The sequence below is a fragment of the Myodes glareolus genome, chromosome 21 (assembly GCF_982192425.1).
Source record: "Myodes glareolus chromosome 21, mMyoGla1.1, whole genome shotgun sequence".
Lineage (NCBI taxonomy): Eukaryota > Metazoa > Chordata > Mammalia > Rodentia > Cricetidae > Myodes > Myodes glareolus.
Genome location: NC_142046.1, coordinates 25,761,948 through 25,789,608, shown reverse-complemented (window position 1 = coordinate 25,789,608; position 27,661 = coordinate 25,761,948). Strand labels below are relative to the sequence as shown.

General features: G+C 37.0%; 1 protein-coding gene across 2 annotated transcripts in view; it reads left to right on the top strand.

Moving 5' to 3' along the window:
- Lrp1b (LDL receptor related protein 1B) overlaps positions 1–27,661 on the top strand; it is a 1,858,137-nt gene that overhangs the window by 326,310 nt on the left and 1,504,166 nt on the right. For both annotated transcript variants that reach the window (XM_087899923.1, XM_087899922.1), the window contains exon 2: positions 15,724–15,846. In XM_087899923.1, the coding sequence (XP_087756049.1) occupies positions 15,724–15,846 (123 nt within the window). The remainder of the gene's footprint in view (positions 1–15,723; positions 15,847–27,661) is intronic.

The following is a 27,661-nucleotide window of genomic DNA, read 5'->3' as shown; positions in this document are numbered from 1 at the left end:
CTGGGCCAATATTAACATTGTTCTTTATTCTCACAGCTTGGATTCTAGAGAAGAACTTTCCATCTTCTTTATCATCCTGATTAACTGTTTTCCTCTCTACAGTAACAGGTGCAGTCTTCTGTTCAAATTGCTTAACCACATCCTTAGCTGTCAGTATGGGTATCAGACTACATCATTTACACTAGGGGCTGCCTCAGGTCATGTGCCTGCCACTGGTCCAATTAGCTTGTGGAGAGGAAAAATATGCTCTGCCAAGGGTGTCAGCACCCTAACTACGAACCTGCTAAGAAATAGGGGTGCTGGGAGCTGAGGTTTAGTTGATTTTAGAAGCAGTCCAGAGTCTCTGCCCTCGGAAATGGTAATTATTACATTTTTCATCCCTCTGTAGAAAAATAAACATGCCCTTTGCATCATTGCCACAGCTCTTTGCTGTTTCCTGGGTTTTAATTGAGTAAATTTTTACATTTAGAATGGCCATCCTGGCATTAAATGTATTCTAGTAGCCCAGCAAGAAATTAAAATTTATTTAAAAATTAAAATAAAATTATCCCATTGCTACCATTTAGACAATGAGAATTAATTGAAAAATTAATTGAAGAATGTCTAAGACAGAATATAATGTTTACACATTTTTAATACCAGATGAAAAAAGTGATAAATATCCTTGGGAATAGGAGCCGAAATATGTATAATGAATAATAATTGCTAAATGATATAATTAAACACAAAGTGAGATATTATGTTAACTTACTGATTGCTAAATTGCAAGATTAAAAAGTAATTTAGTCTTTAAATTTAGAACACTTTCAGAACAGTTCGTGAATTTAACAAATATATGTCATAGCACTTACACATCTTTTCTTTAATCTGAATCGTGTAAATGTTAACATCCTTATTTCTCATTAGCTGTCTATTTAATACATTTGGATGTAATTAAATGTTTCCAACACTTCACAGAGGTGCTTTAGTCACAGTGGAAGATTCTCCCTGTAGCCACACAGCAGCCTTTTTCAATGGGTGTTATGAACCATCTTGAGGTTTCCGTGGATTTGCTTTGGCTCTCTTGTTGGATTGCAGACTTTCCCCCAATACCACTAAAATGATCTCTCTAGTGCTGAGTGCCATGATTTCAAAGTCTAAAGCACTGCTTGAGGAAAACATCCTTGGAGTTTGCCGTCCTCTTTCCTTTTGAAGGAATAAGGGTTTAGTCACTCACTAAATGAAATGTAACAAAACAATAGTTTCAAGATGTGCCCATTCACTCTTCCAAAAGAAGACCATCCATTCACGAGTAATTTCAACGTCAAGGTTTGTCTTACTTTATTTGAAAAATAGCCTTGGTTCTCCTTTGTATTAAGGTGCTTTTAGAAGTTATTGTGCAATTTTATAGACTATGAGGAAGAAATATAAATGCACAAATCATGAGAATGAAGGGCAAAATCTTGCTGTTTAAAAAGATGAACAGACTAAGATTTTGTGGTACATTGTGCTGTATTTAATTGAAGAAAGAACTAGAAATTATATATAATATATACATATATAGTTTATAAACTTTCTTTAAAGGTACATAAATATACATGTCATGCATAGACTTGAAAAAAAGATAGAGGCTTATGAATAGATTGATAGATGTAGGCACTTAAAGACCATATATAAACAAGCACTTGTATATCAATGTATTGTAACTGTGTTTTATATGTGTGTGCATACATGCGTGTGCATGTGTGTGTGCACGTGTATGTGTGTATGTATATTTAAGAATATATGACAAATATCAAAATGAAACCTATTTTTAGGACACACCAGTATTTGCTGTCACTACCTACTCTGATTCATAATGTACATTAAGTAGCTTTGACACAATGTGCACATTGGATATACTGTGTTCCCTCTCTGCTGAAAATCATAGTACTCCATCATCAGTTCTTTAGTTTTCCACAACAGTTTTGTATAGGTACAGCATGAGTGAATCCATGCATTTATATGTGATCCAGGTAATCATGGGAGCCTAACTTATATTCCACGGTGCATCCTTGACTACATTTTCTAATTCCATATTAACTTTAGCATGTTACATTAAACCTTTCCGTTGGATGGAGTAATAATTACTTTCATGAGGGTTCATTTAAATCCTCATGACATGCATCTTGTTTAAAGAAGCATTTAGTTATCTGTGTTTCTTAGAACCGTGTTTGGGAAACTTAATAAACTTTTCTTCATATTTTGTAATGGCTGACATAACAAAAGCCTGCCTCCCTAAGACTCCAATTTTCTATCAAATCAACTAATAGCCATGTTTCTTACTTGGTGATTGTTGTGTGGATACATGTTTACAAAGTAGAGAGTCTATGAAAATTACTCTCTCATAATTTTTCGAGAGAAGTTTCAAAATAAAAAGATGAAAATTCCAGCCGGGCGGTGGTGGCGCACGCCTTTAATCCCAGCACTCGGGAGGCAGAGGCAGGCGAATCCCTGAGAGTTCGAGGCCAGCCTGGTCTACAAGAGCTAGTTCCAGGACAGGCACCAAAAACTACAGAGAAACCCTGTCTCGAAAAGTCAAAAAAAAAAAAAAAAAGATGAAAATTCCATTTACTCCTTAGCTGTTGTTTCAGCAACCGCTGTAGGATCCCTTCTGTAGAGCACATGGGTGGACCCCATGCCCTGGCCTTCTTGGCATGGCTGCAGGCTTTTCCTCTGCACATTCCTTCCTGGCTGCGCACACCGCCTTCCGTCACTTCCTTCTCTTTTTTGTTCGCCGAGGCTTACATAACTTCCAGCTAAATGCGACTTCTCCCGAGGTGTCTGTTATCTGTGTAGAGCAGAGACTTAAAGACACGAAAGTATATTCATCAGGAAGTAGTGGCCCAGGATACGGCTCCCCCAGTGACAGCACTAATTAATGCCAGGCTTGCTCACATGGGTTCAATGCTCTGGACCACATGATGGGAAAACAGAGCTGACTCATGCGAGTTATCCTCCATCTTCCACTTTCACATTGGGGCCTTAGTGTGCTAGCCACTCAAATAAACTAATAAAAATATAAAAGTCAAAACATCAAAAGGTAATCAATCATGATTGTCAGTAAACAAAGGGGGGAGATTTGGGAAGAATGCATGGAGGTAAATCTGGGTAGTATAAGGTGATATGCCTGTGTAAATGGAGTTTTGGGGGTTGAGATAATATTCTAAAGAGCTGATTTCATATGTCCCATAGGATGTCAGCATTACCAAACACAGTCCTAGAACAATAGTTAACTGATCAACTAAGAGCAATCTAGTTTGCAAAAACAACCGTTGAATAACCTTGAGAACAGTCTTTTAGGAAGAGGTGTGTTTGCACTTTAACCTTGCCAGTTTGGTAGTGAAATCAGTCAGTTCACTTTCAAGTTATTTCTGACTTTTAAGACCCAAGTAGCAATTTCTATGAATATTAAAATATATACTAATCATGTAATTTAACAACATACGTCATATGGTGACATTCAACAATGTTGTTACTATTTATAGCATTAATTACTTTATTCCCCAACACACAAAAAAAATTCAAAATCTACCAACTTAATAAAGATTAAGAAATGTAATTAAATGTTTGGAAAATCAAATTAAAATATTGACAGGGGAATGTGGTTTAAAACAAACAAACCAGCAGTCTGCTGTGAAAAAGTAAACTATATCCAAACACAAGAAATAGTCAAAGTGATTTCCTCAGTCTTTCATACATAAACTAAAAACTCACTATACAAATGCTTTGATCTGCCCCTATGACCTATCAAAAGCTTCCCAGAGTTTGAAACATCATCTTCCATCTAAAGAGTATGCAAATTACATTGAGTAGCTAAAGGCACTTTAGAGACAGAGAGAGTTGGTTTTCTTCCCACTGGTAGGTTACTTATGCTCCATTGATCAGCCCAACACCAATGTGCACTGGAAAACAATAACTGGACTTAGTAGGACATATATTAAAAATATAGAAAAGGGATAAGAATTTGACTGGGGTCTGGGTAGGGATGGGAGAAGTTGAAGGAGAGACATGAAAGGTGACTGTTCAAAAGGAATTGTACTGATGTGTGGGATTCTCAAAGAATACAAAAATAAGACATCCTGAGATGCTTTCGTGGTCCTTGAATTTCCTCTTGGTACTAGTTTCTTAATAAGTTGTGGGTCAGTGTGAGGCAAGAGCATTCTAGACTTCTGCGCTAAGCAACTTTCTGCCTACTATCACTTTGTAAATCTTCATTCATTGGTCTAAATTCATTCTAACTTGGCTGCCCATCATATCCTCAATGCTCAATCTACAGTCATGCAGGAGAGCTGTTCCTAACAACCAAAGGGAAATAAGAAATATTTTTTTTTATTTGCTTGGAGAATCTTAGCAGACATTCTGCCTGAGTTGTCACTGTCACTGGACCCCATACCCATGCCCTCCCTACCTTTGTTGCCTTCACAATAAGAATAAGGGTTTTCCAAAATGACAGACATTGGTAGCAATAAACATTATCCTGTCCATATCCTCTTCCCTCACTGTCAATTGATGTGCAATTGCAACTCTGTCTTTTTTTGTGAGTTGTTCCATTCTGGTATTCTTCCAACAACACACAGATAAACCTGTCACTGAAACCATATCACATTAATGTAAATATTCATCGTTAGCCGACTTTTCTCATAAGCCAACAATTATATGTGAAAGGGGACCCTGTGCATTAAACAATGAATATGTTCAGAACCTTGAAAAATAGGGATGGACAGTTTAACAATGTACTTTAATATCAAAAGTGGAATTTGAGATAAGTCAAATTTTTAGAGTGGTTAAAACACAGCACAATGGGTTGGAGATGTTACATAGTTCCTGAAGAGCTTAGCCATCTGCTTCCTTTCTCAGAGAGGCAGAGATTAGAAAAAAGCATGTGAATTTTGGCACCTCCTGGGAGACTGGATAAAGATCACATAGGATTTAGTGAATAGAGCTTGCAAGGAAACACTAATAATTTAGGTTTTCTTTTATATTTTCAAAGAAGACATTTCAGAGTTTTATCTGTCCTTCACACTGTATAGAAAATAACTCTGCCTATTTGTTTCACTGACTGGGCTTTTGAGAAAGTGCTATTAGAAAGCAAATACAGTGTTTTTGCTGGCGTATCAGGGGACACAGAACTGCAAAACACTAATTCAGTAGTAAGAACTGGAGTCAATCATCTTGAAGTGGTGGCTTTATTTCACTGAATTCCTGTATCCTGTGCCTCATACTATAATGACTTCAGGAATTTCCCTGGTGTGTGTTTGTGTGTGTGGTGAGGGTGTGTTTCTGCATGCATGTGTGCATTTGGGCAAGGGTGTGTGTGTGTGTGTGTGTGTGTGTGTGTGATTATTTTTTAAGTTCAGAACAGGTCACTGATTTTCTGTTTTAGAAATTATAACAAACATATAAAAAAACAGAAAAAATACATGAAGTGCATAAGCTTTTAAACTTTCAAAGAAAAATTTCTAACTTTTTATTTGGAAAATAACATGCGGAATAAGAATGTTTATAGAGTAATTTTTTTGTGCTCATGAAGATACGCAGGACGAAGGAGCTTGGTCTCTTCTTCCTAGGAATAATGCAGTTCCTTAACATTCAACTTCATTTTGGTTATACGTAAGATGTCTGCGTGAGAACAAATGAATTGCCATTTGCATCTCCAAAATCACTTGGTGCTCAGTAAAGAATAAAACACTTGAGACACCGATAATAACAATTGGAAACTCAAAAACACAGGCTTATTTTTCATAATAGACATTATCAAAATTTTGTATTTCCTCATCTACAAAACTAAAGAAGGTCCATGTACATGCATACACACCACAAACACAAAAGTGCGCACACACATGAACATACACTTACACACATATATGCACACACAAAAACACACACATACACACACCCTTCCCCAACTCCTGGAGATGGTGGTTATTTGAATATTCTAATGCTTTTCATTCAGTTCTTTAATGTGCTTCCAAGAAAGTTATTACTGGCACCCATAGTCCTGTGTTAATGTATTTTAACTGACATTTGACATTAAAGAGAAGAAAGAGAATGAATTTTAGTGTTTAGACGAGAAAATGTGGCTAAGTAGAAAATAGCTCTAAATTCATGCTAAAATAGCTACCAATTTGCTATTTTCTGCTAACTTGCTTAGAGTTACTTTTTCTGTGTCTTGACATGCCATGGGCCTGGGGCTTGTTTGGTTGTTGTTTCATAGTAAAATACCAGAAACTCAGTGTCTCAGTGCCACATTGGTTTATAGTCCCTGTGGTCTGAAGTCTAAACGACATCTCAAGACGGAGTCCTCTTGAAGGCTCTTTGCTTTTACCACATTGTAGAATTCTTTAGGAATTTTGTTACCTACTTCCTCACATTTGAACTGTTATTAATGCTCTTCTTTTTATTCTAATCTGCTATAATATACTTCACAATTATGTGTCGTCTTCCTCAATATCCAATCACAACTTCCTACCTTAAGAGTTTTCTTTTAAATGTGCTTGCTGTGTTCTTTTCGCTATGTGAAGTGGTGGATTTGTAGGTATATGTACAGAGATGTGACTTCCTCTGCAGTGCTAATAGTAATCAGTCAACCATTGGGTGTCATATCGAATTTCATTTCTTAAATGACTTGTCTCTGTTTCTTTTAGCCTCAAGGATGAGTCAGCTCAGGCATAATCATAAGCCAGTTTTGATGTTAGGAACATTTGTAGATATTTTGTGTTGGCTCATGCACAAATGTCAGCAAAGTAGTTATGCTCCTCGATTATCACCAGCTTTCCAAATGACGAGGAGAATTGAGAATTCCAACTCATGTCTCATATCCTGCTGTTGAAACAGAGACATTCTTCAATATTCAGAATTCTCCAAATTCTCACCTAGGGAAAGCTTGCAGGGTGGATTAAACAAAGACAGACGATAGGCTGCTTTATAACTGCTTGCTCTTTAACACTGACATTTCATTTTCATTGACTACTCATTTTCCTTCACAAAACAAAACCACAGACCATTTTTGATGTATCTCCTTCATCGACATCCTTCAAAATGTATGTATCATAGAGTTTAAAATGGTGAACTACATTTTATCTCAATTCACTGTTTCAATATTCTTTAAAGTATACTTCAAAAACAATGAACAGAGCCCTCCAAGCAGTCTTTAACATAGTCGTCTAAACTGCTATTGTTCGCTAATTATAAGAGACACGGATGAAAAAAACACCAAGGTCCTTACAAATTTTTTTTTTAATTTTCATGGATGCTTTAATTTTATAGAGCATAATGTGCACTACTTAGGATATTTTGTTATGACCTTGGGAGAACTTAATTTTATTTTAGCAATCAAATAAATGTATTCATCATTCCAAATGTCAAATTCAGCACTGATCCATTTCAGCTTTTGTTTTTCCTTTTCTGTGCATAATTATGCTATAAAAATATTAAAAGTGTTTTTATTTTACATTATGGTTTTTCTTTTGAAAATTTAAATATCCCATGATTATACACTATAGGATGTGATGCGATGTTTTGAAACACACACATACATGCAGACTTTTGGAAGCATGACATTATTATACCTATCCCCACAAGGTTTCAACATTTCATCATATGGATATCATTTTAGATCTTCTCCTACATGAATGCAATACATTATTATTACATATATTCACCCTATATAGAACAAAATATCAGAACTTATTCCTCCCATCAACTATAACATTGGACTTGTTGGCCAACCTTCCTCCGTCTTCCCATTTTGTACCTTCTGGTAACCACTATTTTATCTTTCATTTTCATGGGACAGCTTCTTGAGATTCCATACAGAAAAAGTACAAGCATTATGTGTTTTGACAGTATCTGTCTTACTTCACTTAGCACGATGATCTCCAGTTTTGCAAATGATGTCTTCCTTGACAAGATCTTAGTATTTTTGGTATTATGCATGAAAAGCATTACATTGAATGTGCATACCATTGTTTCTTGTACTATCGGGTGGATCTTAGCTTGGCCTATTCCTTGGGTATTGTCAATAGTGCTGTGTGAAGCCAAGACAGCAGCTGATGCCTCGATATCTTCTTAGAAGTACCAACACAAAGTCAAGGGCAGCGGTCTGTACAGGTACTCATTATCCAAGAGTTACAGCATGGATAGCAAGTGAAACTAGAGCTTTGGATGTTTACATTAGAATGTTACATAACGAAGAACAGTGGGAACAAAAGTTGTTTCCGTAAGAGAAGTGTGAAGAGACAGAGGTAAGACTGCCACAAGTTAAAACAGATGATATTTCTAGCAAGTCCAGGTCAACCATGGCAACACAGTGAGATCCTGTTTTACAAAACCAAAGGAAGAAAAAGATATCGCCATGTTGGTCCTGGGATCCAACTTAGGATGTCCAAATTGATGGCACGCTCCTTTCCTGGATGAGCTGCCTTTCTGGTCTTCAAATATTTTTTTGAGGTTAGAACTAGCATTACAGGCCACAAAGCATGCTCACCAGGTAAGCACTGCACATTATTAAACCACTATATTTAATATGGGCAAAGACATTCCTTATATGCAAAACCATCTTGGTTACATAGTGACTTTGTGGCCAACATGAGGGCTATTTGAGACTATCTCAAAAAAGACCACTGCCAACTCACTTTTGAATGTTGAAATGATAGAAGAATAAACAATTAAGAAAGAAGTTCCAAGGGACTGGAGATATAGCTCTCATGGGCACTTGGACAGGACCCACACAGGTTCAGTTGCCATCCAAACATGGCAGTCCATTACTGTCCATAAACATAGTTCCAGAGTGTTCCTATGCCTTCTTCTGACCTCCATGGCTCCTTTGTGCTTGTGGTACACATGTGTTGATACAAGAAAGCATAAATACATAAAAATAACTTTAAATACAATTGAAAAAATAAAGCAGAAAGAAGCCTACTAAACATATTATTTGGAATAATTAAAATGTTCTTCTGGGGAAATAGTACTTTGTCCTTAAGTATACACATTATTGTTAAAAACTTTAAGACACATTTCATTTTAGAAATGATGGATGTGTGTTTTCATATGAAGGGTGTTAACCATCCCATGTTTGCGTTATTGGTGAGGTAAAGAGAGTCAGTTATTTTTAACCAAATTCTGAAAAGCCATAACACTTGTCTAACACTGTGTTATCCAAAGGTTGTTTCTGTTCTTTAACTTAGCCCCTTTAAGCATATTTTCCTGTGTACTTGGATCATTAGCTGTTGAATACGTTTGAACGCCCTCTCTACAACTTATTTTAAAATTTACTATCATAGTTAGCAACTCATATTGGCTCTAAATTTCTCTATAATACCTTGCTAAAAATAACATTCTCAATAGTGTAAAGCATTAATTGTAAGGGTAATTGCATGAGATTATTACAAATTGATATGGCAAATTAGTCAAGGATGTACGATACTCAAAAATCTGCATTGAATTGATAGATAATACTATTTTTGTTTGAGGTGAGAGTCCCATTTTTAAAAATCTGATAATAAAGTAGAAATTAACTGCTATTTTGGCAAATAACTTATAATATATCTCTCCATTACGAAAGTTTTTTAAGAAAAACAGAAATTGCAATACAATTTTTAAAATGCATGTTTTCATATAAGCACAAGCATTATCATATCAAGCTCTTACTAAGAGCACAATGAATCCTCATTCTGTGTACAGCAGTCTTCCTTGGATTTCCACATTTTAATGCAGACCTGTTGTGGGGGATGCACATGTGCTGGCTGCTGGCTCTTCCCTTAGGGATGTAAGTGAGCAGCCCTCGCATTCACAGAAGCCTCTTGTTTTAATTACAATGAAAGACATTGTGTTTTCTACAATGGAGAGGATATTTTACGAAGATCTGTCTGACTGTCTCGCAAGTGTGGGTTGAGGCATTAAATGGGAGGAGTGGAAAGCTCGCATCCATATGGTATGGTGTGCTTCTGATTCAAAGAACTGAAATAAGGAGATATCTTTTTAAGTGCTTGCTTCAAAATATTGAAAAATAGCTTAAGGTTATGTTCTGTGTTTCTACAACTGAACTTGAACTATGTGATTAAAAAATAAGCACATGGGTTATAGTAAACTTTTCAATGTCATTTACTAAAGATATAAAACTGTCCGTCAAACCGCACCAAAATAAAGGTATTGTCTTACATTGTATCAATTGTGTGTGTGAGTGTGTATGTTCCATGTACATGCATGTGTATACATCCAAGCTGTTGTGTGCATGTGGAGGTCACCGGAGGCTTTTTTGCCTCAGTACTTGACCTCTTTTCGAATCTCAACTACTTTGATAAAAAATCTAGTGCTCCCTGTCACTCTGACGTCCCTCCTCCCTTCATCTTCACACTGCCTCCCATAGCCACATCTTCCCGCAGTTCCAGCTTGTTTGGTTTCAAGTTTTGATCATTCCTCTGAAATTCAGACTTAAATATTTTGCCGTTCATGTACATTCCTTCTTGGATGTCTCCCAAGTATACCAGACTATGGATACATTTTGAAAATGATTGAAAGGCCTAACATTTTCGACTCATAATTTCGATCAAGATCCCGAAATTTAATGAGACAGTGGATATGGTGTTTTATTTCAGTTCTTCATAAATGATAGTGTTTAAATACTGTTTTCCATCCATGCATGCATCCAGCCTGCCACCACACAGATCGTCCTGTGACTCCGCTTACTATGTAGAGTTCACTTGCATGCCAGCAGCCAGAGTCTTTAGAAAATCCCTGGCAAATCCCATCATTCTGTTCTGACCTGTCCACTAGTCCCACAGTGTCTGTTGTTGTTTTAGGGAAAATGCACAGCTTTCATTTGTCGCCCCACCAATCCTTTACCATTTCATTTTGTTTCTTTTTACTTTATAGTTTTCTTCATCACCCTGACGTCATTGTTTCTTCAATTTATTTACTACTTATTCCCTAGACTATCATCTTTAACACATTCAAGAGAATGCTAAGGTCAACCTTGAAAAGCTCTGGTCTTCTATGATCACAATCTCTGTGACACTACCTCAGCATCATCCTTAGAACTACTCTTCACTGCCCCCCCCACTTTTCAGTTCTGTCTGTTTTCCAAAGAGCTTACATTTTGTAAGCACAGTTAACTCATTTCCCTAATTTGTTCTATCCTCATTTTAAAAAAATGCAGCTGCACTATGTCCAGTAAACCAGTTTGAGTTGTTTGTAATTTTGTTTTTAATGTCCCCCTAATGCAAAATTGAGATGTGATGACTATCATAGTTAACTCTATCAGCTTGACATGTATTCATGTGGGAAGAGAAAATATCGACTGAAAATTGTTCCCATCAGACTGACCTGTGAGCACGTCTTTAGAGGCATTTTCTTGATTGCTACTTGAGGCAATAGGGTCCAGCATACTGTACTCAGAACCATCCCTTTGTCGTTGGGCCAGAAATTTTAAATAGTGGTTGCTGAATGTAGGCCTTTTTTTTTTAATTTATAAAGCTGATTGGCCCAATAGGTCTAGCCTCTTACTGGCTAACTCTCACATCTTGATTAAACCATTTTTCTGATCTATTTTAGCCATGGGGCTCAGTACCTTTTTCATTGGGGCAGATCACATCCTGCTGCTTTGGTGATCTGGGCAGGAGTGGGAGGAATCAACTTCCTCTTCCCCAGAATTTTGCTCTCCTTCCAACATTTCCACTTCCTGTCTTGTTTTCCCACCTACACCTCCTGCCTGGCCAATCAGCGTTTATTTAAAACATGATTGACAGAATACAGACAATTCTCCCACATCATTTTCCCCTCTTTTTTTTTTTTTAAAAAAAAAAAAAAAGAAAAATATCCATAGTCCATTTTTTGGGAATGTGGGCGTGCAATTCCAGGCTACTTCAAGCTGGTTGGGGGCGCTGATAATCTTAGTGGAAGCCTGATGTGTTTGGATGCTCACCTTTATAGACCTGAATGAAGGGGGGAGGACCTTGGACTTCCCACAGGGCAGGGAACCCTGACTGCTCTTAGGACTAGAGAGGGAGGGGAAGGTAGGGAGGGGGAGGAAGGGAGAGGGAGGGAAAAAGGAGGCGGGGAGGAGCTGGTTGCTATCTTGTAAGTGTATTCCTCGATGAATTCTACTTCAGTTCTTGAAAGTTTTCCATACCCCAGTATTTGGTTTCCCCATTGATGCAGTAAGTCAGATCATGCTGAATTGAAAGACCAGGTTTAATGAGCAAAGCACCCCCAGGTGATTCTAGGGGGAAGAAACATGGAGAGAAACCATGCTGTAAGTCTAGGGGTTGCCTCTTAAACACCCTGTAGGCATGATTTTGAGCATCAACAGAGGAGGAGCCACCACTGGACAGGTTTTCTGAGGGTGGGGTTGGGAATAGGTCCAGACCTGGAGGTTCCCAACAGTTTTTGTCTGCAGGACTTGAGTTTCTTCTATGGCTTCTCTCAATAATGTACTGCAAACTATAAGCCAAATAAACCCTTTCCTTCCCATGTTGGTTTTGGTCAGTGTTTTGCTACCAAAAAAAAAACAAAAACAAAAACAAAAAACAAAAAAAAGAACAAAATAAAACAAAACAGAAAAATAAAACCAAAAACAACAACAACAACAACAAATAAAACTAGGGTCCGGATAGACATGCTTTAGAAGTATATGTTTGCACTATTATTTATTTACTTCCTATGAAAGAGAGGCTTTAGTGAGTCTAGGTACTTTTTATTTTTCTAGCTGTATGACTTGCCTTGATTTTTAAGACACTATCCCTCTAACCAGGCCTGGAGGCACATGCCTTTAATTGTAGCACTTGGGAAGCAGAGGAATACAGATCTCTGAGTTCAAGGATAGTTTTGTGTACAGAGTGAGATTCAGGGCAGACAAAGCTATATAGAAAATCACTGTTTTGATAAACAAACTAAAAGAAAAAAAGACAGAGAAAACAGAATAATAACAAAAAGGCTTGATCCAGACTTCAGTTTCCAAGTTTATATACATAAAAGTATATAAAGCATTTGCAATAGCCATAACTTCTTAACTCTTAAATTTATAATTCCCAGAAGAATAATTGTGTAAGTTCCCAATATGTTTTGCTCCATCATCCTGGCCACTTCCTTAGACAACTGCACGTCTCTGAACAGAAAGATACAAGGCCTGTGTATGATTAATCTTTGTTGATTGCTTCCTGTGGTTCTAACATTCTCTCCACAATAGCCAGCTTGACCCAGCTCCTCCATTGACCAATGCTTCTGAAAGGCTTTGCTCCAGTTCTCCAAATGGCTGTCCATGCTCGCCCATACTTCTTTATGCTTACATAGAAGTGACTAATGTGGACTTAGTCATAGGCTACACAAATAGGTAAAGCCTTTCAGTAGGTACTGTGCTCTTATCCTTCTCCTTATGACAATTGCTTGCAGTTTGACCTCTCAACCTAAAGGAGAATATCTGTCACCTGAATGAAACAGACTAAGGACAGGCCCTCAAACCATCTGTTATGGATTTTACAGAATAAACAAGGTTAACAACATTTGACCCGTTGTAATAGTTTGAGCCTTTCTTAAAAAGTTGTAGGGTTATTCACAACTATTTAAATTATTTTCTCATAAATCTGATTTTATCTTTATATATAAGCATATTATTTTTAAATTTATCCCATATTTTTCCTAAATGAACCCCAAATATTACATGGATGCCTGAAACCAAATCTAAGTCTTACACTGAAACATATGAGCAAATTTATAAATACTATACACTATTATTGAGTGAAAAAATACCAGTCTAATTTGAATACAATTTAATCTGTATTCACTACAACTCTATTAGAATACCCTATTGTCCATTTACCCAGTGCATGCTCTCCTATTAAGAAATGCTTAAATTTTACCTTTCAATCTGTGTGCATGTGTATGTGTTGGAACAATCTCTCTGTCTGTCTGTCTTCCTCTCTCTCTCTCTCTCTCTCTCTCTCTCTCTCTCTCTCTCTCATATATATATAGGGGGGGGGGGAGAATGATGCTAGAGAACAAACACATGGCCTTGGAGACATTAGGTTCCTGTGCTGACTGGTTTTATTTCAACCTGATACAAGCTACAGTCATCTGAGAGGAGGGAATTTCAACTAAAAAATAAATGTTCCATAAGATTGGGTTATATGCAAACATGTAAGGCATCTTCTTAATTAGTGATTGATCGGGGAACGACCAGCCCATTGTGGGTAGGTTCATTTATGGGCTGGTGGTCCTGGGTTCTATAAGAAAGCTCACTGAGCAAACCCTGAGGAAAAAGTCAGTAAGCAGCATTTCTTCAAGGACTGTGCTTCAGTTCCTGCCTCCAGGTTCTTTCTCTGTTTGACTTCTTGTCCCAGCTTCCTTCAGTGAGAGACTATGACGTGGAAGTATAAAACAAATAAACCTTTTCCTTCCCAAGCTGCTTTTTGGTTATGTTGTTTCATTGCAGCAACAGAAACTTCTACCCCTAAACTGTTTGCTCTTAGCACCCAAATACATTGGTACTTTGTTTTCTTTTGTAGTATTGTCATTTATCAATTCTCAAAATTCTGAGTAGACAAGTATATTATCAGATATTTTCAGGAAAAATGGATTTTCCATCTTTGAATCCATAGCATAAATCCTCTGGTCAAATAATAATGTATCCAAGTAAATCTGTCCCAAGTCATGTCATGATGGTCATGTAGGTACTGTTGAAGAATTGGGAAACCATGACAGGGTATTGTGTTACTTCTCAGACACTATCTAATGCATGAAAAAGGAAAAAAAAATTAAATTTACCAGCATTTGTACATTAAGGATGTGTGCTTACATCTTTTAGTAATAAATTTACTGATAGTTATACTTGGGTAAGAAGGAAATGAAATGTGAGAAAGAGGAAGACACAGGATCTAAGATAACACCGGATGCTAAGGGACCAAAGTACCAATGAGAATAACGCAGACGGCTGCTGTTTTAACTGCAGTCACTAGCCATCAATTCTAGAAAACATTCTTAATTCATGTATGCTAAATTTTTTTCAGGTAGAACCATAAATTAGGAGTAAATATAGCAAGAAAAATCAATATCCACTGAATTCATTGGCACTTTAGGAGAGATTGCCAACAAAATATTAAAAATAGTAAAAGGAAAATAGCAAATTTTGTAAGTACAAACAACTCCAAAAGCCATGTCAAAAGGAGCATGAAGGAAGTTTTACAACCCAGAAGCAGAAGCAGCCCTGTTGTCTGTCAGGTTTCAAAGCAGAGCATCAGTTCTATAATACAGATATTTCATTCATAAAGACGTGGTGTATCATATCAGGATAGATAGTTAAGAAGAATGACATTTAATTTCATTGTTAAATGACTATCAAGTTTTTCCCTGTTTGGAGTGACGATAAAACTGAAATTCTAGTCATTAGCTGTTGTTCTGATGCCGCATGGCCTCCCAAGCTCACGGTCTGGAACATTTGTGCACCATATTTGATGTGATAAAGCCCGCAGTCATACACACAAACAGAATTCTTAACTCTTTTCAGAACAGACTGTGTGCACCTACAATGGAGTCAAGCCTGCCAAAGCAATGTGCTCTAACTGAACAACTAAAGTTGGCAGAAACGTTTGCTGTAGCTTTGCTCCTGAGCAGCGTGGCTCTGGGTGCTGATGCTAAAGCCGTATACACCTTAAGTTCTCCAGTTCACAGTCCGACCATTCATTCTTGATTTCAAAACATTTTCCTTTGCAGATCAGCAGTCGTGCGATCCTGGTGAATTTCTCTGCCATGACCACGTGACTTGTGTCTCTCAGAGCTGGCTGTGCGATGGGGACCCTGACTGCCCTGACGAGTCCGATGAGTCTTTAGCCACCTGTGAGTAGGAAGGCTCTTTGCTTTTGCGTTTGTTCCCGTGTGAAATCAAATGTCAGTTGCTTCCACAGATCACTGCTGTTCCAGCTGGTTCTATTTTTATGTCCTTTAAAGCAGAACCTGACAAATCTAAAATCTTTTGTTTCTCTTTTCTTCGAAATGAGTGTGTGAATGGGAGATGAAGTCCAGTTGTAGAGTTAGAAGCAACTTACTGTAACAGTGCTGATACTGGGAAATTTACTTACTTAGCAACACAGAGCCTTCCTCCCGTTTGTCACACGTACTTTGAGAGACAGGAAAGTATAGAAGATGGATCATTAAGGAAATTCACCCCCAGCTTTCCCATCACTTACATTAATTTTTATAACTCTGGGGATTACTGAACATATTTTCTTTAGAACTTAGAAGACAATCTTATCAGTGAGAGTCTTAACCTTTATAAAATGAGACTGGGATGCCCTTGGTGTCTGGGGGTTCTAATCCCAGTTGAAGCATTGTTACGAAAAATCCTCTGAGGATTTTACCACACTGGACATGTCAGTATACCATGAATGCTCATCTGTTCTTCAGTGGGAACCAGACACTAATTTCAATATCAATATTTTTTAGAACCCACACCCTCAGTCTGTGGTCCTCATGTGTCCAGATCTGCCAGTATATCAATATTGTCCACAAGACAATCACACAGTTCTGTAAAGTCAAAATGAAGAAAAAAAAACCACATTACTGTTGTTGATTGATAATGTGGTGATAAAACCATAAAAGGGAAACCAATGGTTTTAACTATGCACTTACTCATGTTGCAAATAGAACTAATGCATTAGTTTTTAAAATCTTGCCAATAAAAATGAAATCAGTGCTCTTTTATATTCTTTGTGTTTGCAAGCCCTATTAAAGTTTTTCAGCATGGATGAAAAAGATTGTGTCTATGTGAGTGGCTAGTCTTTACTTTAAACCCACCTTCACAGGGAGAGGTTGTACTTATTTACTAAAATTCTCATTTTTACCAATTTTACATCTAATTATAAAATTTTTCATTGGAGTCCTTATAGAACATATACCAGATTCTTGGTGTGATAGATTTAAAATAAGAAAATAGGAATGTTATAATGAATTAAAAGTTCTGCTAATCCCTACAAATGTATTAATGTAAGTTGAAATAAACTGCTCACCTATGATACAACACAGGTGAACCTTAAAATATTATACAAATGGGAAGACACGAGCCATAAAGGAGCATTAATTTTATAACACCAATCATTGAAGGACCCCATATAGACATTTCCAACTTGGACTTTTTAATCTAGACTTTTACAGTTAACACAGTGCTTCCCAATGTTTTTCGTGAAGTTCCTATGAGTTATCCCTGATCTCCATAACATAGTTTTACAATACTATAACTCCATGAACGTGAGCATTCAGTGTGAAAGATGACACACTCAGGATGGAAAGCTGTGAAGACTGATTCCTTATGCATACAGAGACATGCTATTGTCTGTGATAAGATCATAAAGCACATTGTTTCATGAAATTTAAATGACACTATATGATGCAATGTGTTTTCCCCTAAATCGACTTAGCCTTTACAAGGAGAAGAGTGAGTGAGAATTTATGATGAAATATGGAATCTCTGAAGTGAAAATTCCATCAGGAATCAGATACTGCTGAATAAAAGTAAGATATTAGCCTAATAACTGAAATGCTTTGAAAACAAATGCACAGAGGACAAATAAGAAGTTAAATGAAATCAAGATATAAAGGGAGTTTAAATGAACCCATGATTTGATTGATTCCTCTCTTTGCTTTCTTTGGGAATATTTTCTCATATCCATTTGGATGGAGTTAAATATCCAGTACCAACTACTAACTTAAAAAGCTTGCATGAGTTCTATTTGCCACTTGGTGGATTTCATTTTGGATGGATTTGACTAATATTTGGGAATTTAACATTTATGTTGGGTACAAGGTCAAATTCTTCACCAAGGAGATGAAATTCTTCCTGTGTGTAATTTGAAATGTGTCTTCGAGTATCTAAACAATGATTAGAACCACCTTTAGTTCCTATGAGGTGAGGAGAATGGGAAATCAGGAGACTCTCCAGCTTTGTATTCGTAGCTTTCAACTCCCTGTTGTCAATTGTAGCATGCAGCTAGAATGAACGTAAACATGGGAAAGGTTTCTTTGTGAAATGCAAGCTTGGCACCATCTGTGGCGAGGAAGTCGTCCTGAAAGGCACATTCTTCGGAGATATTCAAATCTTAATTCCTTCCCAGAATTACTCTGTTCAATGCTTAATGATTCTCCCTTTCCAACAATCAACTCCAGCTGGTGTGCGATTCTTTCTGGGGAGCTGAAGTTATCATAAATAACCTCATTTCTTTTTTCAGCCAGGAAAGTATTAACTCTGCTACTTGTCCTACATTCCTACTGCTTTATTAACATTCAGAAAATCCCTTAAAGAGTTCTTTGACTATAGAGACCAGAGTTTGTTTATATTGCCATTTTAGTGAGCAAAGTAGCAGAGTACAAAAATGGCCCCAGTGAATGTAGATTTGCAACCTGGATAGTTGTGATGATTTGTGCATTGACTGTTTTGTTCTTGTGTAGGTAAGTAAGGCTTTTGTGTAAAGGATTCCAATAGTCACTGCTTACATTTTAGAGGCTTCCTGGGTCTCCACCATGTATTATCCTTTCTGTTTGTTTGTTGTTTGTTTGTTTAAACTATCTGCCAGCTTTCCCTGTGGGAAAAAATTACAGTTAAAAATAATCAAAAGGAAAAGAAGGATAAAGTAGGCCAAAGATCAGATTTTGTTAGCAAGTTACGTTTTGCCCTATAAATGTCAAGCTATGATTTCTGGAACATGCCAGATCTACAGTTGTGCTTGCAGGTCTGTGGTGATGTGGGGATGGCTCACACACACAAAGCAAGTAAATATTGCATAGACTTGTGTATGAACGCGTGGATCCAGCCTGAAGCAACATACCACGGTCTGCAAATTCTGCATTCCTTCTATATACACAAAGCTGTTTGTCAGGGCTGAACCTGAGTACATGCTATAATATTGGTGGTTTACCTAGCAGCTTACTTTTCGCAAGTAAAATATATATTACAAAGATGGACAAATAGGGGCAATGGGAAATTAATCTGATCATTCCAGTATGAACTGCATTTCTTGATTTTGTGTCCTGCCATGCTTGGGTTGCGGTTGTCAGTCTTACCTTCACGGGCTGGCTGCTCCATCTTCTCTAACTGACAGCTGCATTCCAGACACAAAGAAGAGAAAAAGGCAAGAAAACAGGCAAATGCCTGTTCACTCACTCTGTCGGGAGAAGGGCTTCTATTGAGATTAAATGCAATAGGTCTCTGCTTAGAACTTCTGTGCTTGAACTGATCATATGGGTCATGGGGCAACAAATATTCTCCACAGAGGCTATTTTCTGGGTGAGATGTGATGTACAGGTAATTGTCTCAATTCTTTTTGCTCTTGATTTGATAAAATACCTCCACAAAAGCCATTTCCTCTCTCCCATCTATATAGTCCAGGATATCAGTCATGGACTGATTCCAACTACTCTTCGTAGATCTTCCCCTCTCAATAACCATAATCGAGATAATCCCCCATAGACTTTATCTGGTTTCGTTAAAAGCACTTGCTACTCTTGCTACTCTTGGAAAAGGCACAGGTTCAGTCCTCAGCATCACATAGAAATTTGCAATCCTCACAGCTCTTACCGCATCTCCAGAGCATCTGACACCCTCCTCTGATCTCTGGGACCATTGCACATTGCACACACGGCCCATACATACATGCATACATGCAAGCAAACCCTCATATAGATATAGATATAGATATAGATATAGATATAGATATAGATATAGATATAGATATAGATATAGATATAGATATAGATATAGATATAGATATAGATATAGTCATCTCCATAATAGTCTTCAGAGGCCCATCTTCTCACTGATTCTCAATTCTGTCAAATTACAACTCTAAATGCCATAGTAGTAGTAAAGGTAAAAGGAAAGATGTTGAGTGGCAAAGCCTGCTGGTCGCATGGCCCATGGTATACTTCGTTGTCCCTCTGCCCACCTTCTGCCTATGACATCTCATGGTATTACTGTATTTGATAGCGGCTGCCAGCCCAGCTCAAAATCCCAGTTACTTATAAATGCTTTTGCTATTCTGCCTCTAACATATTTTACTTCCCAGAAATGAGAATAACGGCCACAAATTCAAGTGCTGCATATTAACTATCAAGGTCTCTTCTCCACCTTGCACCCCACCTGTTTTTCTGGTTCCAAGAACACTGTGGGCCACTTTTCCTTGAAAGCCTTTGATAGGACATTACTTCCCCATCTGGCCCAATCTTTTGTGTCTACTTGAAACATAATTGAAAAAGTAAGCTTTATAATTAGCGATGTGTCCGGGAAGAGGCATAACCTATTACATAAAGTCATCTGAGTTGAGTTTGGAACAATTTTTATGACTAGATTTATGACACTTGTATATTAGAAAAACTCTGACGTAGAAATTTTCCTGGGATGGGTAACTTTTTTAGCTATTGCTCAACAAAACACTATGCAGACTATTTATTCAGAATTAAATATAATGTTATAAGTATATTCATGTAAAGCTATTGATTAGCATCACTAATTGATGCGAAAGTCATCAGTGCCTATCTTGTTATCTGATTTTATGAAAGTCAGGACACTGAAGTTTTGCTCTGTCTTGTAGCCATCCACATAGGCTGAGTAGTAAAGGCACAGCTGTGTTTCTTTGAAAATGTCCCTTTTCACCATAAAATACTGAGGTGAAGAAAGAATCATTTCCTAAGAAGACCCCTCAAGCCACCTAATTGTAAAGTGTAACATCATTAGAGGATCATGGAAAGTCATCTCCGTAAAACTGTTTCGTGTGGCTTTGGAAGTGATCTTATCTAATTGAACAATGTAGTAAAAATAACAACTCTCCCGGGTCCTAGGATCAGAAGCACTTCCAAAAGATGAACATGTCTGTTTGTCATCGAGTTAGATGTGCCTCTGCATGAAGTGACCATCATTTCTATTGTATTTCTGTTGTTGTGGGTTTTTAACTTTCTTTAGATAGTGAGATGCTAATCAACTTCTTATGTTCATAAATGAGCTTTCCCCTGTGATAGAACATAGAAAGCCTTTTGATAATTCTCTTCTAACTTCCTCTGATGCAGGCCAGAGGAATAAAAAGATGGGATTCATGTGGGACGCTATTAGGAAACACATACTGCCCTTTAAAATGTATGGTAGAATAAGACACTGAAAATAGGCTACAAGAACACTAATACGGATGAAAGTGTGGTCCGTGTTCCTAAGTAATCGTGATTTAGAGGTCACTTTGCCATGAGCTCATCTATGGGAGGCTCAGAGCTAAGCTTTCCGTTAGGTAGAGAAGCAGAAATGATCTTACAGATTAAAGAGAAAGCAGATGAGACCCAAGAGGACAGTTTATGTCTCTTTCAATTCTTTCTGTTTTGTTCATTTTATTCTGAAGCTCCTCTGCTTAGCAGTAGAAAGGCCAAAAGCATTGACCCCTCTTTAATAATAAAAAACACCCACTAAAGAGTTTGATATGAAGGGGTGATGGGAAGGTGAGAAAGTACTGTGAATTAAAGGGGCCTGTCTAATGTCAGTTCATTTCCCTAGCACAGTGGGCACTAGGGTAAGATTTCTCCTCTGTATCACTGTGAGATAACAGTGTCTCTGCACATGTCATTGCAACTCTAAGAAAGGTCAATTGGAGGCAGAGGTGACAGTATTGAGTGTCCTATGAGCTCACAAGGCAGATACACTTCCAGAATGTCCCAAAAGCTTACCGTTTGCTGCTCTTGCGTCCTGTGATCCAAGATTGCTGGTCCCAGAATCCAAAAGGTTAGCTAGCTGTCCTTGGCCAAAATCAAGACTGCAAGAATGAAACTCTGCTTGTGAAAAGAAAATGGTATGATAAAGCACATGCTTTCTAGAGACTCTGTTGCGCAAATCTTCTTGGCTTAAGGGATGATGTACTGTAAACACAAGCCTTGGCAGGCTCTGCAGGGACAAATCTGAGGCTGAGCTAGGAGACTTCCTGGAAACATGTGAATCCATCACTTACCCCCAACTAATCCTGCGTTGTGGGTTGGGGATGAAGGCTTCTTACTTTTTGTGGGTGAGTACATTTAATCCTTGAAGATATTCTATTCTTTGTAGTCAGAGAAAAAAAAATCATTGACTTTCACTCGAAAGTACTTCTAAAACAACACATGTTTCTAAATGTGCCACTATAGGATGCTGTGTGCTAAGAGTATATTTCTAATGATGATACCATTCTCATTTCCCACTGACTACTTCTTCCACCCCCAAACTTAATAATAAGACACAACCTCAGTAACTAGTCATTAGGGTAAGGGTATCACCAGCCTGCTAATTGATATATTGGCTCCTTTCAAATCTATGCACTGTAACTGCTTTTTAATTGAATATTTTTCTTAAAAACTTTGTCTAACATTAGCTTTCCTGATTGGAAGATGGCAGTACTTATTCGCAAACGAAAAAATAATGCCATGCCATACAAAAATGAGTTTGCTCTGGGAGGTTAAGAATCAATGAATGTAGGTTATAGCATTTCTTTCTGGTCATAGTTCACAGTTTTTCTCCTTTACCCGGGAAATTGCTCTGGCACTGTTCACTGTTCAATCTAAAGGGATCAGATATACATGGGAAGACTCCTTCCCTTGACCCGAATCTTCCTAGGTTCTTAAGAACAAAGATGAATAGAGATGAACATTCCCCAACAATTCTGATTGAACAGCCAATAGAAAAGCAATGACTAATATAAAGCATTTCTTATACAATTTTGGTTGCAACCAGAGTCTGGAAACATTAATCTATCATAAATAGGAATTAGAGTAATTCCTTGTATTTCTTTGACACTTTGATTCTCTTGGAAGACTTTTTGACATTAGCAGTATTAAATGTCAGAGGCCATTGTAGCTGCCTTATGAGAAAGGTAGTGATGTTAGAGTATCAAGAGAAAAAAAAAAGAAGGGTACACAAACATATTGGCATTCAAGAGTCCCACTACCTCTTGCATCAGGTTAAAATAAGAGTCCAGACTCTGTCTCTTGGCTTTAAATTGTGACACACTGTGGGTTGTAGCAGGTCTTCTTTGCATTATTTGTTCCCTAATAATGAAATGGAGAAGTTTTATTATTTATGAAAGCTTGACTTTAGCTTATGCTTGCTCCCAACTAGCTTTTATAATTTAAATTAATCCATTTACATTTGTCTTCATTTTGCCATGTGGCTTGCTACCGAAACTCCATAACATATGTCTGACTTACTTTACTTCTTGCTGTAAAATTCTACACATCAGGCTCCTCTCAGAGTTCCTATATTTTTTCAAAAGTTCTGCCTACCTTTTCTTGCCTACCTATTGGCCATTTGGATTCTTATTAAACAAATCAAAAGGTACCTAGGCAGAGAAACTCTGCACAGTGTACAAAATGATTGTCCAACAACATTTCTTCTTCTTTGCTCAAATAAAAAGGAAAGGTTTCAACTCTAACACAGTGAAACTATATATAGTAAGGACAATTATCAACTAAGAATTACATTTACAATGTCTAGTCAAATTGGTATTTGGCAAATGTAGAGAAAATACTTTATTAGCTGTCCTTTCTTGTTGAATCCAAAGTTTTATACTTAAAACATTTTCTATCGTAACTTGTATTACCAGTCTAAAATATATCCTTTTAGACCTTAAAATATTTTCATAGATAAGCAACATAAACTTTTATGTCTCTCAACTTTAATAATTTTTCTAATTTTTAAAAAATCTGGTAACAAAGAAAATGCTAAAAGTATAACTATCTAGTCTACGACTGCCACAAGAGACCCTAAAAGGATAAGATATTACCTAGGAAAACAGGAAATACAGAACGAACAACTTCCAAACTATATAAATGAGAGAGAGAGAGCTGGTAGCCTCTATAATCATAAAAGATTCCTCTGCAACACTGGGACATTTATCATTGGCCTATAGGTCTAGAATATCTGACAGATTTTTCTATGAAGCAGGAATTTTGAAAGACTGTCTTATCTCATCTTGGAAAAGTTTGGCAGTCGCCTTTTTTTGTTGCCTACTTGCCCGACTTAGAGAGCATACTGTCATCAGCTGAAGCAGGGGCAGTTTCTTAATTAAATAACTAGCTTAGTCTCAGTAAAAGCAAACACCATAAGGAGATTTTCCAATGTGCATCATATTTTTTCTGAAGTACACTGGTGATTCCTGTAGAAGATGTGTCTCATGAAAAGCCTTATGTTATTAAAACATCTTAAATGTATTGTGTAGATCTCTGAAGTATTTGAAGACCACTTATCTATCTAAAATATAAGAGGATAAATCAAGCTTATTTCTGTTTAAATATAAGCCCTTATGATAAGTTTAATTGTTATCTTAATTATCCTAAGCTATTTGTAATAGTTTCAAAGACTATAACTTTACATTATGAATTTAAATGAGCTTTATAGGCATAAAACCTTACAAAAGTAACGTTAAATTTGTATCAATATAAAAAATTCATACCATTTTAAAACATTTGTGACTAATAGCTACTTTTTAGTTTAAAAGTAGATTCAATAATCTACCTATTTATCCTATCATTTCTATGTCCCCCAATTTTTTTTAAGAAATAGATCCCTGAATGTAACCTTTTTTGCTAAGTTTTTTCCCTGACCATGACCAATAACAACCAAACCCCTAAATGAGGTCCAACATATACAACCTCCCAAATGACCAAAACTGCTTACCCTACCTCTTGGGAATGTGGGTGTCCTGTTCTTAAAATTATTTTCTACTATCTGGGGGTAAAAGCATCCTTAGGGGACCCTGAGACATTTGAAATAATGGTCAATTCCTGAAGAAGCTAGCTGTATCATATGTTGTCCAGATTCTGTGTGAAAGGAAAGGGCAGTCTTGACTGGAGTAGTCTTTGAGGCAGGACCATCTTAACAAGCTGACATATTTCTGGATGCAGTTTTTAGGAAACTGCAACAAAGGAATTTTGAGTAATTAGATCACCTGGGCTATTTGTCTTCTTCATAGGAATCTGTCCCTTTTGTTCCTAAGTCACATAAATTTTTCAAGGTAATATACATATCCTCATTAACACAGGTCTGGAATATGTTGCATGTACAATTCTGCTAAGGATGATTTTCCTTTTATGTTTCAAAGATAAAAACCATCTGACCACTTGATAATTCCATTTTGTCTATATAAATAAACTGTAATATACATCTCATCCATGCAATATGCAAGGATGATATGTAATAAATGCCATAAGGACTCTGTAGCCAACATGATTTATCATGTCTCATCCACTCTGAGAGCTGTTCCCAAAGAAGAAGGATTACCATATATGTCACCTGTCTTGTAGATTGTCTTGGTTTGTTCCTTCATGTCTACAATCAATATTTTCTAGAAGTCTCCCCTGCTCAAATCTGACCTTTATTAGTTTTGAAGGAATCCATAGCTTTTTGTTTCCTGTGGAAACAAAGGCATAACCTCCCACCCCTGTCAATACAACACATTTCCTGACTTTCATATTGAAGTCAAAATATCTTTAACATATATAGGCTAAAGCTTAATTCAAAACTTTCCATAATCTAATGTTTCTTAGCAGCTGTTGCTTTTGCTCATTAGAAATTAAAAATTTAAAGTTAATAGTACTATAAAGGACCCAGACACCTTGTGCATTTCCCATCCCTATGTAGCTTACTCCTTTTGTATTACTTTACTCTCTCTAAGGACTTCATTTTATTAATATTAACAATTTAATTTTTTTCAATGAATGTCTATTGGTGAAGGTTGCTTGTTCATTCCCAACCACTCAGACCCAAAATAATCATACAGAAACTGTGCTTGGTCAATCACTTAGGTATCTTGCTAGCTAGCTCTTATATCTTAAACCCAGTTCCCCTATTTCATAATTTACCATGAGGCTCGTATTTACCAGAAAGTTTCTGGCATCTTTTTCCTTCAGTGGATACAGGGAGTCTCCATGTCTCTGCCTTCTTTTTTCCTTTATCTCTGCTTGGAATTTCCACCTTGCTATATTCTGCACTAAAATAGGGCCCAAGCAGTTTTTTTATTCATTAACCAATAAATGCAACACATATACAGAAGAACTTCCCACATCAGTTCTTAAACCCATTTTCTTTTCTTTCTTCAGGACCAAATGCATTTTCAAGCATATTTCACTAGTTCAGAGGTTATATTTTGATATGGACCTGGCTTTCTGCATGCCTTCTCTGGCTGTGTGAACCAAGGCTTAGGGGGCCAGGCTACCCACCAGGCAGTTCTGCTCAGGAAATGGCACTACTGTCTGGCTCTTCCCATAATGGATGGGTCCAGCAGGCTACTCCACTGGTTCTGGACTGCAGTTGCTATTTGCCTTTCTGTGAGAAACTAGTCTCAGTACGTGAGCAGTGCCTAAGAGTTGTGTTTATCTGCCACAGCTCTGGAAAGTTGATTGGCCCACCTTATGGCAGACTTTTCTACCTAGTACCAAGCAATTTTAAGCTTGCTCCCAGATAGCTTTTATAACTTAAATTAACCAATTTATATTAATCTACTTTCTACTATGTGGATTGTTACCTCTCCTCCATACTGTATTTCCAACTTACTCCCTGTCACGCTGGCAAATTCCATGCCTCAGATTCCTCCAAGAGTTCCTATCTCTATCCAGAAGTCCTATCTATCCGCTCCTGTCTAGCTATTGATGATTTGGTTCTTCATTAAACCAATCAAAAGGTATTTTGGAAAAAGACAGTTTCACAGTATACAAAACATTATCCCACAATAGTGGGTAAAGGTGGATTCCTTGGAATTCCATGTTCATATAGGGGATGTTCCTAAAGTCCACCATCTCAGAACTGATTTTTCTTAGTTTAAAGAGCTAACTAGGTCAGTGGCATGCTGATGAGAAGAGGAATCCTACAGTTCAGGAAAGTTTGTGCAAGAGATGACAACACTGCTAACACTGTATAGTAATCTGCTGTCATGTATACAGATTATTATTTAAATCCAAGTAGAGGGTTTTCTTAACCAAAAAAGTAACATGCAATTTCATAATAAAAAGGAACATTATTTTTCTACATGGGTTTTTTTGAATTATGTTACATTTTCTTTTAAATGTGTCCATAATAGACACTTAGGTTATTTGATTTCAATAACATGCTGTACATTTTTATTTAAATAGGAAAGAAAATACCAAATACATTTATTATAATAACTAAATATAATTAATCAAACTAGAAACCCATTATTCAGCAGCTATTTAGTAAGGGCCAATAGTGCTGAAGGTTCTTATGAGACATAGGCCTTCTGAGTACATAAAAGCAATAATAATATGAGTATAAACCCATGCTATTAGGCCGTTTCTCATTTTGTCTATCCATGTGAACTGTTGTTTCTTCTGCACAGAATATTTCCCTCTCTGATGTCAAGACAGAGAGCTTATATAGTTATTAATGTTAATTGTGAAAATTACTGGATGCTGGAATATGAAACCATGTTAGAAAACATGGACAGAGTTAAAAAAAACACTGTCCTTTGCAAATGTTTTGCAAATGACAACATCGTCATTAAAATTCTGACAATGTAGGTAATTTGTTTTTTCACCACCACAAAAGACTAGTTAGCATCCATAGCAACTACCTTGAAAATGCCATTTGATCTCAGTGATGTTGAGAAAAACAAGAGCTAACATATGTTAGGTGTGCGAGCAAAGTGAA